At 42.9% G+C, this 26,323-nt stretch overlaps 2 protein-coding genes and 1 long non-coding RNA gene across 5 annotated transcripts in view; 2 read left to right on the top strand and 1 right to left on the bottom strand.

Moving 5' to 3' along the window:
- KCNQ5 (potassium voltage-gated channel subfamily Q member 5) overlaps positions 1-26,323 on the bottom strand; it is a 260,135-nt gene that overhangs the window by 30,138 nt on the left and 203,674 nt on the right. For all 3 annotated transcript variants that reach the window (XM_053381258.1, XM_053381259.1, XM_053381260.1), the window contains 2 exons: positions 6,835-7,010; positions 4,638-4,763 (listed from right to left, as the gene is read on the bottom strand). In XM_053381258.1, the coding sequence (XP_053237233.1) occupies positions 4,638-4,763; positions 6,835-7,010 (302 nt within the window). The remainder of the gene's footprint in view (positions 1-4,637; positions 4,764-6,834; positions 7,011-26,323) is intronic.
- On the top strand, positions 4,742-9,120 carry LOC128410252 (uncharacterized). Its single transcript, XR_008329435.1, has 2 exons — positions 4,742-5,277; positions 6,875-9,120. It is a non-coding gene; the product is annotated as an uncharacterized LOC128410252 (long non-coding RNA).
- Positions 16,437-17,334, top strand: LOC128410250 (mpv17-like protein 2). The gene has a single exon (XM_053381261.1). The coding sequence runs from the start codon at positions 16,662-16,664 to the stop codon at positions 17,226-17,228; it is 567 nt and encodes a 188-aa protein (XP_053237236.1). The 5' UTR covers positions 16,437-16,661; the 3' UTR covers positions 17,229-17,334.

Genomic DNA, 26,323 nt, shown 5'->3' with positions numbered 1-26,323 from the left:
TCTGATATGGATACAGCGCCCTGATTTCATTTACCATTAACTACATCTGCACAGAGCTTGAATGGCCACACCTAGGCAACTAGATTGCGTGCTGTTGCACATGCAAATTTGCAAAAAAAATGCTGCATTGTTTGGTAAAAAAGGTCCAAGCCAGAGGGTGAACTCTATCTTGTTTCATCAGTGCAAGGACTTATGCTTGTGCAATAGAACTTTACCCCTCCTCTGCCATTGTGCATCCAGTGCCCCTCCCCAATTTATTTCACAGGATAAAATCTGGTCTGGAGGGTTAGGGGAACCCCCTGAACAGACTTAGCGGGTGAAAAGGGCAGGAAGAGGGGACTTCTATTTTGAAAGCACAAATCCTTGCACTTGCAGAAGAACTTAGTTGGATATCACCCATAGCTGTGTCCCTGAGAAAGGGCTGTCATTTTACTGTTTTGTAAACTATAATTACTATTAATAAAGTTTTATCTTTCAGTCCTATCTGAGACCTCTTCTTTTGCTCCTGCATGCAGAATCTTTCATTGACTGCTGCTTTGCATAGGTCAATCCTTTGCAAGGGGTCAATCCATAGCTTTGAATTAACCCCCCCCCAAAAAAAAATTACAACCAAGTCCCATGAATTTATCTCTTGATTGGCTTAATAAAAATAAATTATATTTCCAAAATAAATGTAGGGATAGCAAAGACCTGAAATGTTAACAGAGGACTAACAAATATCTTTCCATTCCTTGATGGCCTTGCCAGTTCCACAAAGTTCTTTCCTCAGCAAATCAGCATCAACCTGTTTTATCAGGAATGGACCTGAATAATCTGGCCTTCATCCAGGTTGCTATCACTGCCAGACACTGGAGAATAGAGAGATGTTTCCAAGCTACATTTGAAGAAAAGAAGAGGAGCTTATGAAAAGGATAGAGCCAGCTGTCATCTATCTTTAATGACACTGCTGGCTCACAGTCTCCGCAGCAGAGAGATATACCATGGGTCCTGTAGATCTTTATATAATTGCAAGCCCTTAGAAAGAAAGAACAGCAGCACTTCTCTCTCTCTCTCTCTGAACAGCATCCAGCCTGTTCTTTCACACGCTCAACAGGTTCTGAAGCCCCCTGACAAGTACATTACACCTTTAAAGTGTATCAGAGACTCCTTGCCTCCTTTGAGCCCTGCTGCAGGGTGGTTCTTGAGTGATAAAGAGATGTCACAGCTTCACAAGTCTGCTTCTCAACAGCGGACTTGTTTTTGCCTCCACACTGCAATAGTGTGATTCAGAAGACATTCAGATTGTGAACTAATGTAGGTTCTAACATCCTTAGGGCAGAGCCTTTGCTTATATTTCTCTGTGAAGCACAAAGTACGCCGATGGTGCAATATAAATAAAAAACAATAGTAACAATGAAAACATATATATATTTCCCTCAACTCTGAAACAATCTAACTAACTGGTTTTCCACAACAGCAATCTTAACTTTATATTTTAAACAGGTGTGTTTGTTGGCAGCGCATATAAACCTGGGACTGATGACAAATTGGGAGGGGGGAAATGGGCAAGAGTGATAAAACAATTGTATCCTTGGGTGCTATGGAGAAGGGTGCAGCAGGACAGAAGGCCTGGCCCCAGGGCCTCACCTACACTGAGCAGCAGCACCAACTTGCCCTGGCTAATTGGGAAGGAGAGAATTTGCAGGCCCAAGCACAGCAGGCTGGAGGCTGCCGTAGGAAGAGACAAAACAGCAAAGAATGAAGACACCGACTTGGGATTGAAATGGCCACAGCATCATTGATTACAGGTGTAAGTAGGCTTTGGCATAGGCACAGGTATGTATCCTGACCCAGTCAACCTGGCTGATGGCTGATATTCCATCAGGATTGATCCTGGGGTTCAGGATCCCACCATCATGCAGATCTATGGGGAGATCCCGCCAGGATGCCACCTGGGGTGTTCTACGGCCCATTGGCCTCCCATCTGGGCTTTCAGGCAGAACCCAACTCCTGGACCCTTTTACCAGGCTATCCTGAATTTGATCCAGGAGCAGCGGAAGGGGCACCCATTCCTCGCACTAGCTTAGGCAAAGGATCCATACCCAATGCGTTTTCCCTGTCAAAAGTTGTGCCAGTTGCTATGAGGAAGGCAAACCCTCAGACAGGTCAATTTGTTCGCAGGCAAAGTTCTCGCTGGCCACAAATATGGTGACGGATTAATTCCACAGCAAGGCCATAGGCATGCACTGCCCGCGTACCTCCAGGCGGGGCCAATAAATGGGTGGGTGGGACATCTGGTTTTGACGGCACTGCCCATTTGCAGCGCATTCAGCTTTTAAACCTGGCAGCAGACCTGACAGAAGCCTGGCTCTGACAGGTCCGCTGGCCGAGCGAGAGCCCTGATTGGCCTGCAATCGCCACTGTCGGCTGAGAATGGTAGGTGGTCTTTATAAAAGTCAATTGAGCAAAGCTGGGCAGATGGTCTCACTTGCTTCAAAGAGGATGCCACTGGAGCTCTTGCTGTGAAAGCAGACACTTGTGCTGGAACTGCTGCAGCAACTGCAGGAGGGATCAGATCTGGCTGCCCATGTTTCACACCTTCATTTCTTTTCAAATGCCTAAAGACTGAATGAATGATCTCTCATGCATAGCCTGTATTACTCCTGGTTGCAAATGTAAAGGCATCCGTGAATGAAATGGTTATAAATAATGAATTATTATTATTATGGTTCCCAGGAAAACATTGCAGTATATGTCACAGACAATTTGAGTAACATATGGCTAGAATCTAAGTAACTGTAATTAAGGTTGCATACATGCAACAGTGCCAGGAAACTTTTATGTTTTTGATTGTAAGCTGTTTTAAGCTGTTTTTAACATTTTGTTTTAGTTGTTCGAACCCGGCCTGGGACCTTAGGGTGAAGGGTGGGTAACAAATTAAACTACTACTACTACATTTTATCCTAGAATCAATGTAGATTGAATTCTTGGTTTTTCCCCCCCATGTAGCCCACATTCTATACCTATTGCATATTTTTTGCCCCTGAAAAGCACTTCTTGAAGAACTGGTTTCATTCTGGGGGAAAAATTCATTACAGATCGATTGTGTATAACCTCTCAGTGTGTCTATTTGAAAACAGATGTATGCAGTCACAGCAATGAGGTGTGAGTGGGGGGTGTATCCACACCTGCTCAACGAGCTTGTAAGTTGGCATATATCAAGATCAGGACTTCCTTCTGCATTCACCTGGGGCATGCACAGGGAGGAGAAGGCTAGGATAATCTAATCAAAGGGAGGATTTTCAAATGCACATAGTCACTCTACCCCTGTGGATGACAGAAACTAGAATCAATCAAGACTGAAAGCAACATTTTGAAGTTAAGTATGTACAATTCCATGTTGGTTTGTGTGCAGGTTAGTGTGTACACAGCCTTATGTTATTGAGAACTTTGTCATTTACCTTGCTGTGTGAACAAGAGCTCATGCTTATCTTTATTTATTTATCTATTTCATAAAATTTATATACTGCTTGATTGTAAAAAAACCAACCAACCTGCAAAGCAGTTTACAAAATGTACCTTAATTTTGCATAAATGCTTTCGGCAGCTATGACAAAACAATTAAAGGGCTATGATCTGGAATAAGCAAAAAATCTCTCTCTCTCTCTAGCCTTAAGTTTCTATTCTAGAGAATTTAAAATTCCTTTTGTTATGATCTTCAGTAACAGACACATCTTTGAAAAGGTCTGGAACCTGGTATATCCAAATTATGATAATATCAAAAGGCTCTTAATAGCCTAGGTATGTTATTTAATGCAGCAAAATTTATTTCAGTACACTACAGTTAACTGTTAATTAAGCAAACAATCCAAAAATTAATCAAATGTGGTTAAGTGATGAGTGTCTTTTTATTATAATACAGCTACTCTAATTAGTGAAATCTGAAATCTTAATTAACCATACCAAAGGGACACTTATCATTTCTATCCACAGATCATTCTGTCATGTGGGACTAATATGCTTCAAAGCTTCAAATACCAACACAATTCAGCTGCTGCCAATATGACTTAAGGCCTTCTTCTCTGATTATGAACTGGTTTGCATATCACGCTAAGCCAAACCATGGCTTAGGCTGCAGGCATAGGCAAGCTCCAGCCCTCCAGATCTTTGGGACTATAATTCCCATCATCCCAAGCTAACAGGACCAGTGGTCAGGGATGATGGGACCTGTAGTCCCACACATCTGGAGGGCCGGAGTTTGCCTATGCTTGACTTAGAGAGAAATCATAGGCTCCAGGAAAGGAACTCCCTGCCCCTTTGCTCTTTCCTGGTCATTCTGCTTCTGTGCTGCACTGAACTAAGTCACAGCTGGCCTAAGCATGCTATCTGAACCTGACTTACAAAGTAATACTGAGCGGTAATCAAGATTTGTCCTATGGTTTACAGCTCATGTTTGTTTGGGGGAGTTAAATCACAAGCCCTGGACTGGATGATACACCAAGCCAAACCATGACTGCATAGCCGCAGAATGACTGGGCAAGAGCACAGTGGCCACAATCTCCTTTCCATGAGCCTGCATGGGAGCACTTTCATGCTAGGCCATGGTTTTTATATACTGCGTAGTGTAAATCATGTAGTTCAGTTGATTCTGTACTTACTGTGCCCCACCACAGAGCATCTGCATATGTAGAAAATTGAGCATTTGTATCTTTTTCAACCAGGTAGACGAGGAAAGATGAAAAAATCAATACTAAAAATCCTATGTACCAGGCGGTGATTAATTCCTATAGGATAAAAAAAAGAGTATTAAAAACAAGTATTTTGACAACCTACCTGTACCAATACCATTTATTGGAATATTTGTACTTGCATATTTTGTAGTTACTTTATTAGTTACATACAAAAAAAATCCTTGTACGCAAATTCTCCTTATACATTACAATGTATAATACTGTTTCAGGGCCAAGATGCAATTTGCTTCTTGAGATAAGCCTAAGAGGTTGGATGTGCTTGGCAGACCTCCATGTCATCACAAACTTTTTAAAAGTTCTCCTCCATCTCAAGATGCTTGCTATGCAACTTGGCTTTGTTGTTCAAGAAACAAGGGACCAGGGACCAAAGCCCCTTTGGAGAAGCAGAATGGGTTGCATGGTTCTTTGGATTATGACTATGTTAAAGTGATTAACAGAGCAGAGATACTGAAGTCTTAAAAGTAAAATGTTTCAGCTTTCTCTGCTCCAGTGTCAAAGGGGGCTGTAGCCAAGATGGCAACATTCAGAGGTGTGGCATCTGCTGTAGGTAAGTGATGTGAAGTATTATCTTCTAGGACGAGGGCATGGGGTGTTGTTTATATATCCATATGTTTTCTCTAATGTTTTTGGATCAGAGGGTATCTCTAATTGCAACAGCGGACAAGTCAATGCTGCCATGATTTTTTTCAGTAGTTTTTAATTACTTGGAGACTCATGTGGAAAGTGATTCATAAATTAAGAAAATGATAATAAATGAGAAAAGCTTATGTCATAAGTTTGTTAGGTGCCATAAAACTATGTAGTTTTTGCTGCAACATACTGACACCACGATTACTGTGGAAATTGATAAATCAGAGAGGCAGTGATAAGCTGAACTGTTTGTTTTTTCTCACTGATTGGGAACACTTTGCATAGGTCAGCTATTCACACATACCAGGGTGGTGAATGTTTTCTGGTCGGGAAGTCAGATAAATATCTCTCCAACCCTTATTGCTTACTTATATTTGACTTGTATCTTGGAGTGTTAGTTGTGCATCTATCTTGTTAGCCATACTGATGTATCACAGTTTTATATTTGCAATCACAATCAAAATGTTGCCAGGCCAAATTTGAAAGGTAGGCAGGTCCTCTCACCTGTCAGTTACCTGTTGTCAATATGAATACTGGGACCTCAAAGTGTAACATGGACTGTTAGAAAGCCCTTTTGCAAGCAGACCCATGTTGCTCTTTAACCTGTCAAAAACTGAAAGTCAAAGAGCACCCCAGGGTTGCTTGCAAAACCTGACTGTTCTGATTTTCAGCTGGGCTGTCTGAAAGACCTCTTGCAAGTATTCCTGTACTGTTCTTTAAACCCCACCCCCCAGTATAGTTTAAAGAGCCATGGATTGCTTAGTTAGCCAAAGGCCTGGGGGAAGAGGATTGTTTTTGCCTGGTGCCTAAAGATATGTAATGAAGGCACCAGGTGTGCATCCTTGGGGATAGCATTCCACAAGAGGGTGGCTACCACAGAAAAGGCTTGCTCTCATGTTGTTACCCTCCGGACCTCTTGTGGAGGAGGCACATAAAGAAGGGCCTCAGATTATGATTGCAGGGTCTGGGTCAGTTTATATGGGGAGAGGAGGTCAGAACCAGCACTTTGTATTGCGCCCAGAAATTAGCTGGCAGCCAGTGCAGTCGGGCCAGGATTGGTGTAATATGCTCAGTCCTCCTTGCCCTGGTGAGCAACATGTTCCAGCATGGGAATGGAAGCACACAGCCAAACTGAGCAGGGCTACTTTGGCTGTGTGGGCCAATTCCCAGCAGGTCAACTTGGCGCAGCCATTGTATAATGGAACCCCCACCCATCAGCTGACATCAGCCTCCATCAGAGTGGCACCAGTTCATTAGCAGGTGGTTTTTGAGAAATGGCCTCACAGCTTATATCTGACACCATACGGAGGTGAAGGGTCCCTACCCGAAATATACACACAAATGTGAATGGTCAATGTAGAACAAAAACCACTGCTACAGGATTATGTATTTCCTTTTTCTTTTTTTAGCATGAAATACATGCATGAATGACTGACGAAATTCAGAGAAGTGAAGGATATGAACAGGCCCTTACCTTGCTATGTGCATAAACCACTGAACCTAACAATTTCCAGGTTCCTCCTCTTCGGTCCATGCGCACCATGCGAAGGATCTGTAGGAAACGAAGACTTCTCAGTGCTGATGTTGCAAAAATGTTACCCTGAGTTTTTGCAGAAACAACTGCTATTGAAGCGATGAGAACAATGATGTCTGAAAGAAATACATTACAAAATACATTAATGTGCGCATATGGACCAGTAATAGCTTGATAGCATATTGTCATATGCTGGGTGAACTGGATGGCTTTGTATGTTAAGAATATTCTTTAAGAGTCTTTATGCTGAAAGAAAGTGAATTGTAACAACAACATCCGTATAAATGCAAAAAATACAATACTATAAAATGTTGCATTGACCAGTGCTAAGTTCTATCAAAAGAAATGCCCCTTTACTCAATTTACAAGAATACACAATTTACAAGAATACATAATACACAGTCATCTTACCCAAGTTCTTAGACAGCCTCCAGTTATTTCAGGCATGTGCTCTACAGTCCTCATCTAATTTGTGTGTGCCAATTTCATGGGACCAAACTTTTAACTGAAAAGGATCTAATATAAGTCTCTCTCACTAAAAGTTCTAGCTCACATACCTAGTATTGGGAACATTAAGGGAGTTTTCAACAATGCTTAATTTTTTTGTTCTGATCTATGGGTTGGTTTGTTTTTAACTTGCAAACATGTATGTATGTATTTTTTATTTATTTATAAGTTGCCCTTCACCCAAAGGTGCCAGGACAGAAGATTCATTTACCTTAAAAACCATAATTAGCAATATATGAAATTAGAGTAAATAATAGATTGCCCAGTAGACACCACCATCATCAGGAATAAAGTAAAGCACACTCTCCATCCACAATGTACTTTACCCCACTCCAATGTTTGAAACAGGTACATCTTCACTAATAGGCAAAATAATGTTGAAGCTGGGCACACCTCGAAGGGGACATAATTCCCTAAGTGTGGTGCCAGAGCAGAGAAGGCCCTCCCATGTGCCCCCATGCTTTGAACCCCACTCAGCAATGGGATCACAAATGGGGCCTCCCCTGCAGATCTCAATACCCAGCCAGGTTGGTATTGGTGGAAGCATCCTTGAATCGCAAAATAATTGGCAACCAGTCAAATTGTAATAATTTGAAGAGTAGCTATTTAATTGGAAGAGCGCACTCTTTTCTGTTCCTGTTAATAGATGAAATTGTTAGCAATACATTTGCCCCCTTTGGCTACCCCTTCACTGAGAATAATCGGGAGCAGTGATAATAACTGAAAATGCACCACAGGGATGGAATCATCATGCTGATGCAATAAATTTATAGCAGCAATTCGTGTATTAGATTAGCATTCTGCTGACATACTAGCTTTTCATTGGCAAAGCTTTTATGTAGGAAGGTACAATTCCTTCATCTGAAATTTGAAAGTCCAGGAAAGGGTGTATAGCATGCTTTGCTTATATATTTGAATCATTTTACTTTCCATTAGATTAGCATCTATTCCAGTCTCAATCTAAACCCACTGACATGGGAGTGACAGCTTAATCTTATGTTTATCTACTTAGAAATAAGTCCCACAATGCACAATAGGGTTTACTGGTACTTCCTAGTAAGTGTTTTAAGATTTGCCAGTGTCATATTGGGAAGCAAAATACTGTATTTATTAGGACAAACTAATGTTTACAATACAGCATGTGAGCTTTTGAGTTCACAGTACAGTGGTACCTTGGGTTACATACGCTTCAGCTTACAGACACTTCAGGTTACAGACTCTGCTAAACCAGAAATAGTACCTCAGGTTAAGAACTTTGCTTCAGGATGAGAACAGAAATCGCGCAGCGGTGGCGTGGTGGCAGCGGGAGGCCCCATTAGCTAAAGTGGTGCTTCAGGTTAAGAACAGTTTCAGGTTAAGAACGGACCTCTTGAACGAATTAAGTTCTTAACCCGAGGTACCACTGTATTCTATTTCAGACTAGATGAACTGCCACATGACTATTTGTTGATACTAATAAATTTAATATTTTACTGATGTTATAAATTTGTTATAATGGACCAGTGGAGCTATCTGATTTAATATATGTCCATGGAGCTTACTTCCCTGTATGCACACCAGTTCTAGCCACATTTCAAATCATTTGCACCTTTCCCCAAGCAAAGTGTTGATAATGAAAAAGCTACCTGTTTTGTTATCTTATAGGCAGGGCAATGGACCTGTTATTGCCATGTCCTGAGTTTCAGATGCTTTATTGTAGCTGCTTCCCTACCCTCCACCCCCCAAAAAATCTATGGGACTATTTAATCATGTTCTTAATGAAGCCCTGAAATGGGAATGTTTTCTGTGGTAAGCTACCTTTCCCTGTGCCGATTCTGGAATTTCACACAAGATCCACTTATCCCAAGTGATTCCATAATTCAGAGGTTACCAAAGCAGCAGAGTCACATTGCTCTAATAACCTTCTCACTGTCATGGGAGATGGCAGCCCACTCTTGAAATACAACCCTCAAAGGTCTGAGATGGATGAGTGTTGAAAGCATTTTGCACCTTTCAGAAACTGGCATTTAGATTAAATTTAGAGCTTTCGCATGTCCTGAAAAACTAAAAGTGGCTGGGTTTTTTTGGGGGGCGGGGCAAATTCTATGCTATTTCTAGATAAAGATCAAATTCAATGGGAGCAGAGGTAGTAAAAATTGTTCCAAAGAACCTTTCAATGCAGACAGTCGTACACTGGTGTGCTTGTAGATGAGGTTATTGTGGTCACAGAACAAATTCCACACGTGGAATAGAACCTCCCCTCCCTCTCCTCTCCCAGCAACCCCCCCCCCCAAAAAGCTCCGAATGCCTGGGGGAACCACTAGGGCAGATATGGAAAGGTAATATAAAAAAAAGTTAAACAAGATTTTAAACCAGCATTAAACAGGCTTTTCATCCTTCTGGAATCTGAATTTACCCCACAGTTTTAACTATTATTTTACACACAACCTACTGGAAAAGTCACAGCTAGTTTGAATGTTGTGTGTTGGCCTTTTCATAGCTTGAATTATAGAGCTATCTCATTGTGTAGTGGGCTTGACTACTCTGAACAGACCTAGGGATTGTAAACCAATAGGCTTTTAAGCCTTGTTCTAAGGGCAACTTGTGTGTGGGGTGACTTTGCCCAGCAGCATGAGGCCCAGAAAGCAGTGTGTGTGTGTGTGTGTGTGTGTGTGTGTGTGTGTGTGTGTAATGCTGCATCTCTTTGCAACTCTTGTGAGGTCTCGCAGAATGCTGGGCATCCTGCATGATTTTGGGAGATGCAAGAGGAGCCAAGAGCTTAAAAGGCCTCAGCCATGAGGATTTGTGGCCATTTTGCCCTACAAGCTTCCCACTCACCTGCTCTTGGTGCAAGAACCTCACTGAACTAACTACCCGGGTCACTGCTTTACAAGGCCAGAAAGAAGTTTTTTCCTTCCCAACTTGAGTTGGCCCTCAGTTGGAGTTTTTTCTGCCTTTTCCTCAGTGACATAAAGCTTTGCTTACATTAGGTGCTGAGATAATTCTGTACTTTTGTGGGGCAAAAATTGCATAGGTCAAGATCAGCATAGTAAAGGGGCTCCCATAAGGGGCCTGAGGAAAGGGCTGACTAAGGCATGCTACCTGGCTGGAATTTTTCACCTTGGCCGCCCAGTGAGAACCTGGATGCCTGGCTTGCACCACATCGGGGTTCAACGCTGGGTGACCACCACGGATGGGCTGACTGGAATGAGTCAATAATCTTTGCCTTACTGCCATGCCAACCCTGCTTACCTGCTATAATCATTAAAGTTTCAACCTGATTTCACCCATCACTGCTGCCCTGTTTCAGTTATTACACTGCTCTCATGGGTCACAGAATGCATTGTCTTTCTATACATATGTGTAAGAGAAGAAGGTTCATCATTTTATAAAACTGCTGTTAGTAGTCCTTCCAAAAGGATTCCATATGCCATCTTCATGTTATTGTTAAAGGTATTTATGGATTGCATGTTACTAATTTTCACACTAGTTATTTATTTTGTACACAGATGGTACGCTTATGTTATTCCGGGTTTTTATAGATTGTTGCTTTCATAGTGATTTTATTTATTGTCTACTGATATTTGCTTGCCTGATAATAGACATGTGTTGAAATGTGTTGGGAATTTCAGCCATAAGTTCTTTGTGGTTTCTGACTTAGAAGTGGCTATTTTTATTGCGGCTGCCCGCTCCTTATTTGCTTTTGACATGATTTCTCAAATGTGCACTAAGGCCTGTAGTTGCTTTCCTAACATACTTCATGTGGCATCCAGGGAATTTGCATTCTACAAACACTACACTGCTGGCTTTGCAGGTGATATTCTTTTTATTGTACTGAGGCTGGTTAGTCATTCTGTTTCTTAAGGAGATGGTTGCCCTAGTATTACTTCAATCCTTAGTTTGTGTAGGTCTGGAGCCACCTTCCCCAACCTGGTTTTGTCCAGGTGTTTTGAACCACAACTCCCAAATGCCCAAGCCAGCATGGTCAGGGACGATGGGAGTTGTAGTCCAACAACACCTACAAGCCTCTGTATCTTAACCAATTTTCTCAGGAAGGGAGTCTGAGGAACTGAGGCAGATAGTAGCAAAGAGAGACAAAATTCTAGGCTCTCCAAAAAGATAAGCCCTGCCTAACCTTTTGGAGTTCTTTGAGAGTGTCAACAAGGATATGGACAGGAGTATATGTTGTGTTCTTAAATTTTCAAAAAGCTTTCAAAAGCTAAAAGCAGTCGTGAGATGAAGGAGCAGGTCCTCTTATTGATTGGTCACAGGTTAAAAACCAAAAAGCACATTTATCACAATGGAAGGATTTGCCACAAGAGCTCAGTATTGGGATCTCTGCTTCCTTAATTGCAGTTAAATGACCTGATTGGCAGAGGGGAGCAGTAATGAGGTGGTAATGAGTTTGCTTATTGTTCAGGATGGTGAAAACAAAAGAAGATTGTGAGGGGCTCCAAAAGGAGCTTTCCTGAATAGGTGAATGGCAAATGTGATTCAATGTAAGCAAGTGTAAAGTTATGCACACTGGAGCAAGACACCCTAACTTCATCTATATGCTTATGGGGTCTGAACTGGGTGTTCCTTCAATTGCTTAAATCACCCACTTCAGACCTGAGGTAGTTTTCATTGAAGTTGCAAAAACATTTCAATCTGCAGATGATGTTTTTGTGTGTGTCCTGGAGGAATTCCATTTTAAATGAATGTGAGCATCAGTGGGTTGATTGTAAAGATCTGTGACTATCTTGTTTTTTATGTGACAAGGAGAACATCCCATATGATTTGTAATGACTCTATTAAGTGCACATTTGATGGTGGGATGGATGGTTGGTATCATTCTTAAATTGTTCCAAACTTTTGTTGCTCGTGGTCCAGATGACAAAGGATGTCATAAATGCATCGCCAACAAATGAGCAGCTTGTTGGTGGGCTCCTTAACTATGACTTGTTCAGGCTTCTCAAAAATAAATTGGCATAAAATGGAGCCATGCAGATGCCCAGGAGCAAACTTAAATAAATCATCCTTAAAGAGCCCACCAACAAGCTGCTAATATGGTGGTGATACATTGGTGACATCTTTGTATTGGTGAACAGAATCAGTGGCAAACGAATGCTAGAACTTAAGGAGTTATATTCAACTAAGTTACACTCAGAGTGGGCCCAATGAAAACAATGGACTTGTTAGTCATGTCCATGAATTTTAATGGGCCTCCTCTAAATCTACTGCACAGAACCAAAGAAAAATATTAACTCTGTCCCGCCATCAAAGTTACATGCAACAACACCACTGAAAATTAATATAACCCTTTCCTGGATGATAGTCTTGTCATGAAGCAAAACAAAGTAATCACAAACAATTCATGCAAACTACTGTCTTCCATTTGCACAAACAAAGTATGTCAAAACAGTGTTCAGATTCCTATATCCTGCCCAACGTTTACTTTTAGATGTTTTACATGTAGCATTTTTCTGGTTTTTTTTAAACATTTTTTATTAAAGATTCCTTGGTTTACAAAAGTATGTGCAATGTCTCTTCTTTCTACAGATCAGTTTCATTTGTTGAGACATTAGTGTTGCATTAGGAAGAATAGGGGGGAAGAGGTGGAGGGAGCCATGGTGAGTGGGGTGGAGTCGGATGGTGATGTTTCTATTTTACTTAATGTATGTGTGGGGTTTTGTGTCAGCGTGGTTTGTGCAGGTTCTCTTTGCTATTGGCTTGTTTTCCTTTGGTGGTGAGGCAGGTTGGGGTTGGCCTAGGGTGTGGTTGTTCGTTTGTGATTGGCTGTGGTGAACTTTGTTTTCATGTGTGAGTGGGGTGGGTGGGTGTTTTTGGATCAGGTTAGCCATATTGATTTGTATGCTGTTGGTGGATTCTTGTTGTTGTCTTGTTGGGCTGTGTATGTAATAAAGGGGAGCCATTTTTCTCTGCTAAAGAAACTGGATTTATCTGCTTAAAGCCAGTCAAGTTATGATTAATCATCACCTACTAGTAAAAAGTAATTGGCAAGATATCTTCAGGAAATTCTCTGAATAAATGGCTCTGTCTTGATTTTTGCAGATGTCATTTTAGCCAAAAAGTCTCTTGAGTTCTCAAGAACATACACAATACTGTCTGGATGGAAATCCTGTTAATTATCAACATGGGAAATAATAATTACCCAGCCTCTCCAGTTTTACAATTTTGTTTCAAGTTGCAAGACAACTTAGTGTTTTATGATATAAGAAACTAAAGTGGCTTAGATTTCATAATAATCCTGAGTAACAACTTGGACTGGGATGTGAAAATTGATTTGAGCTATTGCTGTGCAATACGATAATAGTGTTCTCTGGTAGCAAAAATTCAGGGGGGGGGGAAGGGTGCTATATTTGAATTACCTACTCAATGGGAATTTTTGGAATGCATCTCTTAGGACTCAATGCACTTCAAACTACCTTTAATCATGTGGAAGAAAGCAATTTCAAGAGGCCATTACCCCAAATATTATTGCTTTTTGGTCTGTCCCCCCCAAATGGGGACAGCTATTCACCTTGGTTTGTAAGTAATCATAGTCCTACTCAGAGTAAATCCATGCCCATTAATTCCAATGCCTCTACCCCTGAGTATGATTCACAACCCTTTGTGTTAAACTGAATTGGCTAAAATAAATAATCCAGGATAGAAAGAAGCCTGTAGGAGTCCACAAAATTGCCATGTATGCTGGTAAGCAGATGGTCTTTTCCCTCCCGACAGCAGCCTCACACAACTCATGGGATCCTATTACAGAGCCCTCAAATTTTTGTAACCAAACTTGCTTTAAAATAGGGGTGGAGAACATTTTTCACTCAAGGGCCTCATTTCGCTCTGGGCAACCTTCTTGAGACCACATGCCAGTGGTGGGCAGGGCCAGAGGCAAAAGTATAATATAGTTTTGTGTAGTACAATTCCACACACACGCATTGCCCTGCCCACTATCTAGACAAGCAAGAGGCATGTTCAGAGTTCAAGGACACATTCCAGCCGGACAAAAACACTTGAGATGTGAAGCAGGGCTAATGAGGGATGTGGCCTGGGGCCAGATAGAGAGGTCTGGGGGCCACATTCAGCATCCAGGCCTGAGGTTTCCCACCTCTGTTTTAACATATAGCAAGTCCCCATCCTGCCAGATGGAATCCAAAGGCTTGCAAGGGGACATATTTATGGGAAGGCAAACTGGAGTAGCTCAGCAAATCTGAGGCAGTGGCAATGAGCATGCCCAGACACTTTGGGAACGTTTTGGAAGCTGAGCTCCAGCCAGGTCCCTCTTTCACTTTCAGTTGCTGAGTTCAACTGCTACCCCTTTCGCTCATGCATACAGGCAAATCCAGGAAAATCTAGCCTGTGGTACTTACTGACAACAAGCTTAGACACTTCTACTCAGAAGTAAATCCCACTGAGTGCAAAACAACAACAACAACAACTTTTCCCAGGTAGATGGATCTACTGGGTGTTCAGGAGAAGATGGGTGAGTTCTCCACGAATAGGTCATTTCCCAGCTGCATTGCTGCAGCATGTTACATAGAACTGGGTGGGAAACCATTTTCTGCCTGAAGGATGCATGCCTTTGTGGCCACATCTCAATGCAGGGCACAGCCAGAAGCAAACATAGGCGTGGCAGGAGACAAAAAGTAGTTAGAATAATGGATGTTATTCTTACCTGTGTATAATAGACTAAATCCCAGATTTGTCTGCCAGGCCCCACCCTTGCTCTTGAATTCTTGAAAGCTCTAGCTAGCAAAGGAATTCTGTAGCCCATCTATCAACGTTGGCTCTTCTATTTTCCAAACGCCTTCCAAGCCCAATTCACTTTGCTGCATGTGGCAGGACAGAATTTCAAACAAATACATGCCCTCCCAAGCCCACATGTTCACACTCCTGTCTCAGCTATGTCTATGCTGGCTTGGTCATGCCCACAGAATGGAAGATGGCTGGGTTCCCAAGAACATGCTTCACAGTGAGCTGGCTTCAGGTACCAGGCCTGTTGGCAGACCAACTCTGTGCTATAAAGAGGTCTGCAAATGTGACATGAAGGCTGGCAACACCAACCTTGCCACGCGGGAATCCCTTGTGGACAACTGCGGTGCCTGGAGACAGACAGGTTGCGTATCCATAGCAGGGACCAGAGGCAAAATGACTGCTGGGAGGAGCACAGAGAGAGGAAACGCCATGGTGCCTCTGCAGAAGCACAATTGCACGCCTTCATCTGCCCCAGCTGCAACAAAACTTGTCTCTTCCGCATCGGTCTCTGCAGCCACAGCAGACGCTGCAACCTTCCAACAGCTTGACCTCACTCCCAAAGGTGCACTCTTCCATTGCCGCCCCCCCCCCGATGCCAAATGTTATTTTCTTTAAAACTGTAAATGGCTCTGCTTATTTTGCATTTGAAGGAATGCATTTTACTGTATGTACGTTCCAATCCTCCTCCAGAACTGAAAGTGAGAACCACTCCTTTATGAGGGTAAGATCACCTAAGGCCCACTGGGCTACTTCTCTTCTTTTTGGGGTGTGGAGGTGGGTAGAGAGGGGTTACACAACCACAAATGATTGTACAAATAAGCAGCAGCAGCCCAGTGGTCAGGGAAAAGAGTGAAAACATTTTTTTCACCTGAAATACCCAGGAAGTTCTGAAAACCTTTCCTAGCTATTTTCCAAGTTAGTGCAGTTGTTTTTAATGGTATGCTATTATATCGAATTTGAATCTCTAAAAACTTTGCTATAATTTGTTTTGTATAGGTCTTCATAATGAAAGCTGAAGGTTATTTGGTTTGTTTGTGATCGTAAGTTGTTTTGTATGCTTTCTTTAGTGGAAAAGCAACTACTTTATAGGTATCCTGTTCAAGGTCATCAATCAAGGGCCCAATTAAGATAAAGTGCATTTACGTTCTGTTGAAATAAAAAGGATGTAAGCAAAGTAAAAGTTTCCTTTCTCTGGATTGCTCATCTTAAGTGATGTATAAGAAACAGCTATATTTTTCTGCTACGTGTGTGCAAGATGCTGAAGATCAGCCATGACATCATAATAAAGCACAAAAGTAAAATTCTTCACTAGAATACTATGATGTATTTCCTGTGACTCATCATACATGCCTGCTGTAACATCATTCTTCCTCGGGTCCTCACAATGAAATAATCCTCCTAAAAGCACAATGCAACCATCCCTGAAAAAGAATACCTTCAGTCTGGGAAAGGAAGGCTGAAAGTTCAGAAAAATGCTCTCAACATAGTTACCGGATCTGCATGCATTTGTTTCAGAGGAGAAAGAGGGGAAGATGCGGGCTCGTATTATACAACAGCTAGCCGCAATGGCCCGCTTCTATGCACCATTGTTTGGAGGGCGGAACCTTATCATTACCAATACAGTGAGTAGTGGTTTATTGCTGGGAATTGCAGATCTAGTCCAGCAGTCTTTGGAACGAAGGCAAAATCCCAAACGGAAGTGGGATGTTGAACGTGCATCTCACATGTTTATAACGGGATGCACCATGGGACCGCCCCTACATTACTGGTACACCTTGGTAGACAAACTAACCCCGAGAAAAGGACTTGGACACATCAAAGTTGTCATCATCAAGGTAACAATAGATCAGCTTTTTGCTCCATTTTTCGGGTGCTGGTATTTCATGACAATGGGACTACTGCAAGGTCACACTGTGGCAGCCAGCTGGAAGGAATTCAAGGAGAAATTCCCGGAGTATTTCTTAGCAGAACTCACTGTGTGGCCAGCAGCTCAGATGGTCAATTTCCTATTTCTTGCCCCTCGCTATCGAGTGCTATTTGTGAATGTAGTGACCTTGGGGTGGAACATATATCTTTCATATCTCAAACACAGAAGTTGAGGACTGCAAGGAACTGGAAGCAGAAAAGTGAAGCACAAGTATACTTCTCTGGACTGAATGTGTTGGCTCAAAATACAAACAGATTTGATGCTGCCCCCCCCTGGAATTTTATTGTTACAGTCTGTGCTTTTTTCTTTTCTTAGATAAAAAGGTGTCGGTACTCACCATGAAATTGTTACAGTAAATGCCACACTTTTAACATGTGGGGGGAAAGGCACTGCATAACCTGGAGTACCCCCAGAAAAAAAAGCACTGGTTGCAGTCCTTTTCACAAAAAGCAAGGTAGAATAATGTTTCCCTATCCTAGTTTCCCCATGTATATTTTTTAAAAATTAAAAATAATTCATTTATTTCATAAAAATTATATACTGATTGATTGTAAAAAGAAAACCCTTAAAGATGGTTTACAAACAGAATAAAATGATAAAATCATCAGTAAAACCCATTAGAAACAACTATTCAAAATACTGTACACAAGACTAGGTTAAGAATCCAGTCTTAAACTGAGCAAGGGGCTCCCTTGTATTCTTTCATCTCAAAAAATTATATGCCTTTTTCCAGCTATTAGCAACCGTTCAAAGACATTTACCTTAATTGATCATTCTTAAAATGTACAAGCACAGGAGAGGTTAAAAACCGAGAATGCAAGTGGTTGTATTGAAAGTAGCCCTCAGGAGAACGTTCCATCAGCCCAAGGATTTCTCCTTGTGAGGAAATGTTCTTCCCCTCTCCTCTCCCATCACCCCCTAAATCTCTTCCAGAGGTTCTCCCAACCTTCCAGAGCAGATTTGGAGATGGCTTGTGGCGCATGCGAGAGAGGGAAGTCCCCTTGAGCTGGCGCTAATCCTTGCGCTAGTGCAACAATTTAGTTGGAACACCACCCAGTTATTATTTCTGAGTAAACATAGAGTGTAAAGGACTTAAATAATTGGGGGGGGGGGTTGCCCCAGGAAATGTATACAGTTCAGAATTTTTCAGCCTAGACTGAGTCATAGGGCAAACATTTCAGATGCAAATGTCTCAGGAAACTGAAGCAAAGTGCAATAGAGCTTTGTTCGAGGAAACAGAGGGCTTATCCACCCACACTTTCCAGGCATAGGTCCTGCTTTAAAACTCTGTGTTTGAGCTGTTTTGTCGGCCACCCCCCCAGTTTTCCCCACAAAAACTCATGCTTTATTGCTCAATTGCAGCAATCGTCAATTTGGCTTTCCCATGGATTAACAATTGCTCTGCTCTGATTGGGCGCCAAAGAGCAGGTTTTTGCAGGGAAAGTTCCAGAGCCAAAAAGAAAAAGGCGCCAGGACATATAGCTTTAAAATGCAGTCCTTGCATGGAAAGAGCAGAGTAAATGTGGATAACCCTAATTCAGGGATCAGCAAGGTTTATCTTGCCTGGGCTGGATTGGTCCCACGGAGATCCTTCCATGGGCCGGACCATGTGCGTGCATGAGCACACCTGCTCGCGATTTTCGGCACCTGTGCAGACCCGGTTTTCGGCGCCGCAGAAGCGAGTCCCCATGCCGCGCAGCACGTGAGTGGGCAGCTCGGTTTGGGGGCAGCTTGTGGGCCGGTCAAACGACCTCCATGGGCCGCATCGCCGACCATGGGCCTAATTCATGTTTGCTCAGTTTATGCAGCTCAGTCTCCTCCTCTGGCTTGGGGACATACTACAAATTATTCTTTCCAGATTTGAACTACTAACACTGCAGTCCAAACCCCCTTTTTGTGGGACTGCACAGGGTTGGGTTGGGCAGAAATGTCCCTCTGATCACCCATGCTGACTCCCACCCAGAGAGAGATGCCAGCATCACTCAGCTAGTGTGGAGCTCCCCATTTTGCCTGCCGCATGTGCGGGTGAAAGTACCATTGGCAGGGTCCCCACTATCAACAGCCCTATCACTGAAATGGGTATTCAAGGGTCAGAGAGGGGCTGAGCCAGGCCAGTATCCACTGAATGCTGAGCTGGCCCTGCTGCCATCACATGACGGCATTGAGCCCAATTGCCAAAGCAAATCCACAACAATTTGGCTGCCCACTACATTCTGTCCTGGTGGGAGCAGCTTGGCAGTCCCATTATGCCTGGCCAGAGCCTGGATTGCACCCTTACTCTTGATTTAGGAATTCTTGGCTGGAAAAATAACAACAGAGTCTGAAACATTTGCACCCCTTTCACCCGTAAGCACAGGGGCAGGGCTGGTCCATACCCCTAGGCAGTGTGAGGAAGCAGATTTTGGGGTATAAATGGGGTAATTAAAATGGCCAATGATGTAGTTTATTGTTCTGTGCTTGCCACTGGGGAACAGAATTTTGAGTTTCTGACTCAAGCACCAAAACATCTTGGACCATCTCTGCTTCCAGCTGCTTATTTCTTCATGAACAGCCCCGTGTTGGTGAGAGCATCAGAGCTGCTTACATTCTTCTCTTGCCCACTTCCAATCTGTTTCAATTGTGCAACTGCACAGGAGATAGTCCTGGTGGATTGTTCTCACAAGCTGAAGTTGCTGTTGTTGCTTTAATTTAATTTGGGAAGCATTAAAGGAATGGAATAAAGAATAATCGCTTGTCACAATTCAGGAAAGATAACGCATTTCTTTCAAAAACAAGAAACCCACAACATGACTCAACAGTCAGTAAGAAGGAAGGAACAGAAGGCAGGGAATGAACAGCCTCAAGAACCTCACAGCTGGATCCTCCCACAGCAGGATGATTTCCCCAGCTTCATACTGACATGATTGGTACGCTGGCTGGTTCTCAAATGCCCTCTTGTCCTGAAGGTATGGCCCAGAACTGAATTAGTTCTGGTGAGGGCTTGCAGGTCTCCACAGATCAGAGGTAAAACACACACCTGAAGGATTAAAGAATAGCTTGCTAATAGCTTACAAAACAGATTAATGTGCAGTGATGCATGCCTTTAGCATAGGAGCAAGCAGAACTGCCATGCAGACTCATTTGCTAAACAGAAGTACTGGCTTGGGTTGAAATTACTATACTCTGGTGGACTCATAAGGAATGCAGAAGAGAGAGTGTGGGAAAAAAGACCCTCTGAATGTACCCTCTGCAAGAAATTTGCAGACAGCAACAGCTTCTTTAGTAGTTTGCTGGTGGGCTGCTTGAGTCCACTATAAGGCACTGGTACATAGGGTTGGGGGGACCTGGAACCTGAGACGCTTACTAAAGAGCTTTATTACATAGCAGACTAAAGTGTGTTGATATACTAAAGTATGGTGTGTGTGTTGATGTGCACTAGCTGCGAAGATAGCATCACTCAGTGTGGGGCACTAGCATCATGACTGGTGCTGCTACCACTTAACAGTTGAAAACTCAGCCCCAGGAACAAACCCGTTGCGCCTCAACCTCCCAAGGACATCCAGTGCCCCCCCCCCTTCAGTGGTGCTTTGTTGTCGTACTATCATATAAGCCACCTGTGTCCACACTGACCTCCCAACCTGGTTACTATAGCAGCTGACCTAGGAAATTTGCGCTTGAACACAAATGCAACCAATTGAAAGGCATAATAATATCAGCAGCCGACGTGCCAGCTGTTTTAATATCAGGTGGTGCAAGCAGGGGATGATAGCAAGAAGTTGGGAATGTGGTTAAAGCGCCCATGTTAAAATAAAGCACCCAGCATCATAATCATAAGCTTTTAAGAAGAGTTCTCTCGTGCCATTCTGCTATTATAAATGCATGAATGCTGCTGCTCAAACTTATAAGTTCATCTATTGTGATCCGAAAAGGTAACAATTATCTAGTGAGGTATAAAGGGGGGGGCAGGGGGCGGAGAACCACCTTTCCCATATACACATAACCTCTAATGGAATTTTCTAATTAGCTACAACAATTCTGTCAGTAGAGAGGACTTTAAATGCACACAATTGTTTAAAAAAGGGGGGGGGGATGCTACACTTGCTTAAACAAAGCCTGATACTTAAAACTGAATGTATCATGCTTTTAATTAGAAATTAATATTTCCATTAATTTAGCATCGGCATGAGCAAGGTAAGAGAAAGGCTCATTTGTAGCCTTGTCTGTGTCAGGCATGTTCATATTTAATCTATTTTGTTTATTACATCTGCATTCCCGCAGCTGCCTCCAAGAACAGCTAGGAACGGTTGTCCCTCATTTTGTCTGTTGAGGAAGGTTAGGCTGAGAGATACTGACCCCAAGAGCTTGCCAGGCAATATCAGTAGCAACTCAGCCAGCCAGCCCTTCTCATCCTGCACCTCTTTTTCCACAGCAGGCACCCAGGAAGTAGAAAGATCGAATAGCAGTACCCCTTGCAAATTCTCAGGCACCTCCATTTTCTCATCCTCTTCGCCATCCTCCACAGCTGGTTTCCAAGGGTCAATCAGGAGTAGCTTCTTGGGGCGCTTTCTTCTTCCACCACTTGCACCCCAAGAGTAAGAGAGATATCAATCAGCAGCCCCTCCTCAGCTTCAGCCAGCTTGGTATCTTTTTCTTCCACCGCTGGCTCTTGGCATGAAGTCACACTTTGTTCTCCCTGGAGACTTCTCCCCTACACTTTCAGCTGTTGCATCTGCTGCTCATGGTCATCTTGCATCTGCTCCCATTGTTGCCTTTGGTGCTCATGCATCAGCTTCAACTGCAAGGACTGCTGTTATTCCTTCCTCCATTTTTGACTTCTAGGCCTTCTCTCCAGGAAACACAGATCCCACTTCTAACACCATTGTTACAAAAGCCCGGCGCTTGTTCCTCTCTCTGCCAAGCCGTGGCAAGGGTGCATGGGATCTCAGGCACGCACACGGAGTCTTGAGTCCCTTTTGATAGTAGAAGACACGATGGAGACTTTTGTGCTTTAAGAAATAGGGTTTATTCACCTATTTACACCCTCCGTCTGCTTGGAGGGGATTCAGATCTTACAGCATGGCCCAGAGCTTTGCAGGCAGTCCTTCCTCCACCCTGACCAAGATGGATCTTCCTTTTCTTCTTCTCAGAAGCCAGAGCTCTCCCCCTAGAGAAATTACTCTGGCAACCTTCCAAATCTCCAGTCTCTGGTCACACCTGGGACAAGGAGTTGTTGAAGACCCTCAATGGCTATTGTAATGCTAACAGCTCTGCTTTTTCCTCCGCCAGCCCAGGAATCCCCTTGCAGCTTATATTCTCCCAGCGTATCACAAAGAACCCCAAATCCTGGCGTTTATTCATTTCTAGGGTTTACCCCAAATCTCTAGCAATATGAATTAAGCCCATGACTCCCCAATCTTAGCATTCCACTTTGGATCAGCCCTTGCACAGATATAAGAAGTCCTTCTGTTCATGGAAAGCCGCCTTATGAAAGGGGCTATCTGTGATCTAGTGCAGTGTTTCCCAACCTTGAGTCTCCAGCTGTTTTCAAACTACACTTCCCATCATCCCTGACCACTGGTCTTGCTAGCTAGGGATTATGGGAGTTGTAGTTCAAAAACAGCTGGAGCATCAAGCTTGGGAAACACCGATCTAGTGGATAATTCTGCTCAGGAATTTCAGGAATTTCTGGACTGAACCCTCTAAACGATTGCACACCAGCTACTAAGTGAGAGAGATATAACGTGGAAAACTATAAATCGCCAAGGAAGGGATTTAGGCAGAAATTCAGAACGAGTGAAATTGATGCATATGCTGCTCTTAGCTGGATTGTGGCCTAAGTGTGCAAATCAAGAAAACATTTACTCCAGAATAATTTTGCTAAATTTAGTGGGACTACCCAGAAATGGAATGGTTATGGCTCTGCCTTCTTACAGTAACTAATAACAGTTCAGAACACTAGCCAAAAAATTCAGACTTGAGCAAAAAGTGGAATAAAAAAAGGCTCATAAGTACACATGGTCTTTCAAAATCACGGTTCCTTACCAATAAATTATAATGTGGGGTACAATCAAAGGTGCAGTCTTAACTATCTCTTTCATCAGAATCTCTCTCCCTGTTCTCAAATCCAGAAAACACGTTGATAGCAGCATTTTGCATCAGAAAATATGGCAAAGGAAAGAAACACTCTGAGGTTGATTGTAAAGGCAGATTATCGTTTTATTTTCCAAAGTGATATAATGGAGGCATCATTGCCCATAGTGTGCCTGCTCACCCCACTGTTCTCTCTGTTCACAGGTTTTACAGAGACTTTTACAGGAAATGTTTCAAAAGCCTGTTCGATCAGACACCCCATTTCTCACTCCCCCCCCAACAACTGACCATACTCGATCCCCCCATTTTTGCACACTCATCCCACAAAGCATTTCCACCACGACTACACTAATGAGATATAGTATACACACTCTCCACCATACTGAGAAAACCTCTTAATCCCTATTTTATTTTGTTCTTTGGTAGATTTACTGTGGGAGGGGATCATGGAAAATTGCTTCCCTTCCCATTCTACTAGCAGAGCGATTCATGGGGCAAGGTCCTCGGCTCAACGATAGAACACATGCTTCAGATGCAAAAGATGCCAGGTTCAATGCCTGGTGCCTCTAGGTAGGGCTGAGAAGACCTCCTGTCTGAAACCCTGGAGAGCTGCTGCCAATCATTGCCAACAGTACTGAGCTAGATAGATAATGAAGACTGAGGCATATGGATAATGAATACCACACTGGATAGTTTGAATTGGTATAAGGCAGCTCCCTATGTTCTATGAAGATTAAAGCCAAGTGATAACCAATGCAACTAAGAGTGCTGATGGAGAGAGAGAGATTCCATTGTCCTGGTAAAATCTGGAATTTAAAGCCAATGAACCTAGAAGTCACAAATACTTGGGGTATTCACAGGCTGCTTGTGGAAATGAAATTATATACCATCTTATGTGCGATCTATGACATCAGTAATGACAACTATTTTATTTGTTTGTATGTTTGATAAAAATTAAAATTCCTCCCAATGAAGCCCTGGGCAGTAAACAATGAAACAATACGAGAAAAAAGCCCAGTTGAAGGCAAACTAAGTATCCCCACAACTTATAACCTAAAAATTGTCAGAAACAATATCCTTCAATCACCAAATGCCTGGGTGAACAGGATTTTTTTTTAAAAAAATAATAATAGTGTTTTATTTCAAAAATGTAGAAACAACAACAAAATAAAGTTACATCTTGTAATTACTAGCAGAAGCTAATGCATTTAACATACCTTTCTTCTTTATGTGTAGGTAAGCATTTATGGAAGATCCACTGCAACTTGGGGATTTTCTGTATAGTTCATCATAATATTACAGTACTTAGTCTCTTTTCCATAATCTGAGGAAAGGCTTTAATAAATGTTGATGTATACGTCCCTAATGTGTATATGATAAAAAAATCATATCACACTATATAAAAAAATCAAACGTTTTTGCTTTAGCTTTTTATTTTGCCAACATTTCAATGTCAGAAGTTCTGAAATTGTCCAAATGTTGGTTACTACCCTAAGAGCAGAAGGGACGCGGGTGGCGCTGTGGGTAAAACCTCAGTGCCTAGGACTTGCCGATCGCATGGTCGGCGGTTCGAATCCCCGCGGCGGGGTGCGCTCCCGTCGTTCGGTCCCAGCGCCTGCCAACCTAGCAGTTCGAAAGCACCCTCGGGTGCAAGTAGATAAATAGGGACCGCTTACCAGCGGGAAGGTAAACGGCGCTCTGTGTGCTGCGCTGGCTCGCCAGATGCAGCTTGTCACACTGGCCACGTGACCCAGAAGTGTCTGTGGACAGCGCTGGCTCCCGGCCTATAGAGTGAGATGGGCGCACAACCCTAGAGTTTGCCAAGACTGGCCCGTACGGGCAGGGGTACCTTTACCTTTACCTTTTACCCTAAGAGCAGGCATCAACAGAGATACTATTAATTTCTTAGATGCCACTTTCTCATTTTGTTCCTTCCATACCTAATGCTGGTGTGACATATATAGTCTGAAGGGGAGTATTTTGCCCCTGAAAAGTCCCCAAGCCAGAGGAGGTAACGGATCTGCATAAACTGAACAAACATGAATTAATCTCCTTGAATGAATCTCTCTTGCATGACATTCATGTTTCCTGGGACATTTGATTCTGAAATATTTGCTCTATGGCTAGGCGAGGCTAAAAACAAAGTTGTGTGCATTGCTTTGGTGCACTGCTTCAAAGCACTGAGTAGGGAGGGCTCTTTGCAAGGGACAAAGGGCTTTACAAGAGCTCTACTTGGCCCTTTGCAAGCTCCTTCAAGGGTCAGCTGGCTTCGGAGTTGCCTAGGGGGAACTTTGTAGCACGGCCAATCCCAGAGTGTTGAACTCCGTGCCTATCAGCTAAAAGGTGCTGACTTCAAGCTCCACTTTCTGCTGGAATTGGCTGCACAATGGAGATCCCCATGGAAACACTGATCCCAGGTGGTTTGTTCTTAGTGCCAGTTCAGCAAGCCTTTCTTGCCAATGCACAACCAGGAGCACACTTTGAAGCAGGACCTACTTTTACATTTGGGAGCCCATTTCTTTTATCATATCTTGTTCCTGCTGTGACCCACCTTGGATCAGGCTGTGGGTCCCAACTCATAAGCTGAAGACCAATGTGATGTCAGACGCAGGGCAGGTGGGTGCTGTTTGGGGGGGAACGACCTCCTAGGCCAAATATTTCTTGTAAACAGCTTAGACGCTCTATTCCAATCAAGTGGCATATAAATGTTGTTGAATAAAACAAATGCTGGGTTAAGTTAGGCCTGCAGGATGAAGGTTCCCCCCACCATCACCAAGAGATCATGGAGAACCAATAGAGTTGCATTCCCGTGTCTCTGATCAACGTCATTGATCAGGGTGACCAAGACTGTTTTGGTGCTAAAATTGTGACTGAAACCAGGCTGAAACATGACTAGATAACCTGCTTCTTCCAGGTATACCTGCAGGGGTGTCTGCAGGCCAGCATAATCTATCTGACTAGATGCATATATTAATTCCAGAGCAAGATTCTTTTCTTTTCTATTAGTGATTATGGACAATCCATGTACCCATCAAAGGCATAGCCAAATGTAATCTAGGATCTGAATTAAAAATAATAGCCAGTGGAGTCCTATCCTTCTGTGACAATGCTGTAATTCATAACAAGGTTAAAGGTAAAGGTAAAGGTACCCCTGCCCGTACGGGCCAGTCTTGACAGACTCTAGGGTTGTGCGCCCAT

The sequence above is a fragment of the Podarcis raffonei genome, chromosome 3 (assembly GCF_027172205.1).
Source record: "Podarcis raffonei isolate rPodRaf1 chromosome 3, rPodRaf1.pri, whole genome shotgun sequence".
Taxonomy (NCBI): domain Eukaryota; kingdom Metazoa; phylum Chordata; class Lepidosauria; order Squamata; family Lacertidae; genus Podarcis; species Podarcis raffonei.
The sequence above is the reverse complement of the archived record's forward strand: the minus strand, read 5'-3'. Positions and strand labels throughout refer to the sequence as shown.

Coding starts and splice junctions, on each gene's coding strand:
- LOC128410250 (XM_053381261.1), top strand. CDS start 16,662: ATGCGGGCTCGTATTATACAACAGCTAGCCGCAATGGCCCGCTTCTAT.